General features: G+C 39.0%; 1 protein-coding gene across 1 annotated transcript in view; it reads left to right on the top strand.

Annotated features, from left to right (window-relative positions):
- GABRB1 (gamma-aminobutyric acid (GABA) A receptor, beta 1) overlaps positions 1–3,854 on the top strand; it is a 97,335-nt gene that overhangs the window by 71,312 nt on the left and 22,169 nt on the right. The window contains exons 2-3 of the mRNA XM_008580175.1: positions 2,442–2,579; positions 2,682–2,834. Coding sequence (XP_008578397.1) covers positions 2,442–2,579; positions 2,682–2,834 — 291 coding nt within the window. The remainder of the gene's footprint in view (positions 1–2,441; positions 2,580–2,681; positions 2,835–3,854) is intronic.

Raw genomic sequence — 3,854 nt, 5'->3', positions numbered from 1 at the left:
TTTTTGTCTTTTTGTCTTTTTCCATGTCCGGCAATGGATCGCAACCCTCAGTGTTGCGCCCGTACCGGACCGGGGACCGGCAATGGGATCGCAACCCTCGGTGTTGCTCCCGCACCTCACTCAGCCAGTGAGCAGGAACCGGTCTGTATGTGGGATCCGAACCCTCGGGCAGGAGCGCCGCCACACTTCCCAAGCGGCGCACTATCCAGTGCGCCACCGGGCCGGCCCTTCAACAGGTTTTTATCAAATTCTCAAGGAGATGTTAAGTATCACAGTTTTATAGAGTCATATCCAAGCTTGATATAAATTCCCAATATGACCATTAGGTCCCATGTAAATCATTCTAAGTCCAGTAGATAAAGAGAGTCTCACAGCCTCTTGCAAAGTGGCAATATATCTAGAAGTAAATATCNTGCGCCCGTACCGGACCGGGGACCGGCAATGGGATCGCAACCCTCGGTGTTGCTCCCGCGCCTCACTCAACCAGTGAGTGGGAACCGGTCTGTATGTGGGATCCGAACCCTCGGGCAGGAGCGCCGCCACACTTCCCAAGCGGCGCACTATCCAGTGCGCCACCGGGCCGGCCCTTCAACAGGTTTTTATCAAATTCTCAAGGAGATGTTAAGTATCACAGTTTTATAGAGTCATATCCAAGCTTGATATAAATTCCCAATATGACCATTAGGTCCCATGTAAATCATTCTAAGTCCAGTAGATAAAGAGAGTCTCACAGCCTCTTGCAAAGTGGCAATATATCTAGAAGTAAATATCTTCTATTTCTATGACAACACTTGGGCCATTGTAGAACGAGTTCCATGATATGAAAGATCATTACCTTCTAGAGAGAGGGCAAGTTCTTAAACCTAGAAGGAGATGGTTTAAAGAGAAATAAAATAAATTGAAATATCTTATAATAAATAATATCCTCTATTGGATGGCAAAAAGTAACAAATATAAAACAGTTGTGAGTTTAATGAGTTTAGCAGTAAAAATTCAAATAAGAGCTTTTTGAAGAGAAGTTAGAAATGTTTAAAGCAATAAAATTATTATTTTTTTTTAAAGATGACCGGTAAGGGGATCTTAACCCTTGACTTGGTATTGTTAGCACCACGCTCAGCCAGGGAGCAAACCAGCCATCCTTATATAGGATCCGAACCCATGGCCTTGGTGTTATCAGCACCATACTCTCCCGAGTGAGCCACAGGCTGGCCCTTAAAGCAATAAAATTAAAACAGCTTGCTTGCCCTCAAAAAAAGAAGGGAGGGGAAGAATAGCTTTAAAATTTCTTACATTCTTGCAGTGATAAGTTGATGGTGACCCCTTGGCACTTGGCAGTCAACTTCTAAATTTTAAACATTTTTTTTTTAATCTCTTGGAAAGATGTTACTGGCTTTAATCAAAAGTAGGTCAGCATAATATCTACTACAAAGAGCTTACATGGTTATCTTTGAAACACAAGCTCTAGTAATTCTAGTGGAAAAAAGATTTAATGCACTTTTATCTGAAGTGGATATAAATAGAAAATGATCTTAGAAAGGTCATGTTCGTCTTTAGCTGGTAAAAAGAGAAAAACATGGTCTTAAATATGTTTTAAATTATTTTGGAGTTTTGAATATGTCCTTATATTCATTTTATGCAAATTACTCTGATACACAACCATAACCCAATTAGACCACTGGCAAGTGGGAGCAGAGTGGAAGGAGAGAGAATAGACCATCGACATAGGGTCTTCATGCTGAAGACCTGAGGGTGGACCCTTCTACTGCAATGTACAATCTTCTACACATTCTCATTTAATTAACTGAAGCTCACCCTCATAATATGAAGATATAAAAGTATTATCAAGAATTTATATAGTCCTAAAATTTTCACATATATATTAGCTTTAATAATATTAGCAATAATCAAGGAATATGAATAGAAGCTTGCCTAATTTTCTAAAAGAAATGTGTATATCTTTTAAAATGTTTTGATCATTTAATGGGCACATACAAATTTGGCTTTTCATTATACTCCATCCATTTACCCTTTCTGTTCCCCTTTTAAAAAATATGTAATCAATTATTATTACTTGTTGCTGTTATTGTTGTAGTTAAATAACACATAATCAAAATCCACATCCAGGCATCTGGAATCTAGTTATCTTCCAATTTAACCAAAGAATGCCCATTGGCAGACACAATGAGAATAAATATGCAGCAGTGATATCAGATATCACTAAGTGATCCAGAGCTTATGTTCACTAAAGCCGGATGCATCCGTCTTCTCAATGCAGCCACTTCCAACCCATCAGAAATAGCACTCAGCATGAGACCTATATGACTAATTTAAAGCAATGCCACCTTGCTTGGGAATTTTTCCTCCAGCTCCCAAACTGTCTTTGAAATAAATTTCTAGACCAACTAAACTCTATTTAACTGTACTGTGTTTCTTGGTTTCAGATGGCTATACCACTGATGACATTGAGTTTTACTGGAATGGAGGAGAGGGAGCAGTAACTGGTGTTAATAAAATTGAGCTCCCTCAGTTTTCAATTGTTGACTACAAGATGGTGTCCAAGAAAGTGGAGTTCACAACAGGTGAGGATGGTTTCCTCAAAATGAACTAGGAGTCCTGTGAAAGAAAGAGGACGGTTTCAACCAAATGATGATCTGATTTTCTTTTTCTTTTTTTCAACTCAGGGGCATATCCACGACTGTCACTAAGTTTTCGTCTAAAGAGAAACATTGGTTACTTCATCTTGCAAACCTACATGCCTTCTACACTGATTACAATTCTGTCCTGGGTGTCTTTTTGGATCAATTATGATGCATCTGCAGCCAGAGTCGCACTGGGTAATGCACTCCCAGCACTGCAGGGAGCTAATAATGCATTTTACCTTCAAACAAATAACCAATATTAGGAATTACAGTAGGGCCAGCCAGTTAGCTCAGTTGGTTAGAGTTCAGTGTTATTAACACCAAGGTTAAGGGTTTGGATCTCCATACCAGCCAGCAGCCAAAAAAAAAAGGAATTATAGAATTATAGGCAGGAGCTCCCTTATAGCAAGCCAAAGAATTAGATTACCATACAAGTGCTTAAACATAAAACATCTAAGTGTAAGCATGTTTACAATTAATGTTTTACAATGTAATATCTTTTTAGCAGTTTACCAAAATTTAAAAAAAAAAAATCTTGGAGTACTTTTCACACTATGTAAGTGCTTCATGGGGTATATTTTTAAGTTCTCATTACACTAATTTCTAGCATCCTTGTGATGATTTCCCCATTGGTCCCTGCTTTTCACCATGGAGAACATTCACAATGCATTATTTTCCAATGGATCTGGAGAAAGCTAAACTTCATGACCATTAACAAGCTATGTCAATTGCTGGGAAATAATGTTCTTTGAATATTTACTGATGTTAAATCATACCTAGCTGAGTCTCCTTTAAATGGATCTCGCTGTACTTGAATAAGGCACAGACAATTCATCAGCTATATTAATGATCTGTGGTCAAGACAGAATAAAAAAGGGTTTCCTTCTTGGGAGAATAAAATTCAGAATTAATCTTGCCGTGGTTGAGTAATTGCTGAAAGCTGAAAGACTATATTTGAGACTTTAAAGCATTCCTTAGAAAGAATGTGTAGCCTGCCTGGTAAATCAGGGCATGTGCACATCTGCCTCATTATCTGATCCTAGAACCATATCAGTTACCACTTTTGGGGGCTTATTCTCATACACGCACACACACACACACACACACATTATTTCTAGCTAAGCGAACATATTACATTTCTTCTCTTCAGAGATTAAGTGTTGGTTCCTCGCCACCGGGGACCAACAACACAGGGCGGGAAGGGACCCCGGACCA

This window comes from Galeopterus variegatus, unplaced genomic scaffold (genome assembly GCF_000696425.1).
Source record: "Galeopterus variegatus unplaced genomic scaffold, G_variegatus-3.0.2 Scaffold2041, whole genome shotgun sequence".
Lineage (NCBI taxonomy): Eukaryota > Metazoa > Chordata > Mammalia > Dermoptera > Cynocephalidae > Galeopterus > Galeopterus variegatus.
Note: the sequence above shows the minus strand (reverse complement) of the source record. Positions and strands in the feature narration are given on the sequence as shown.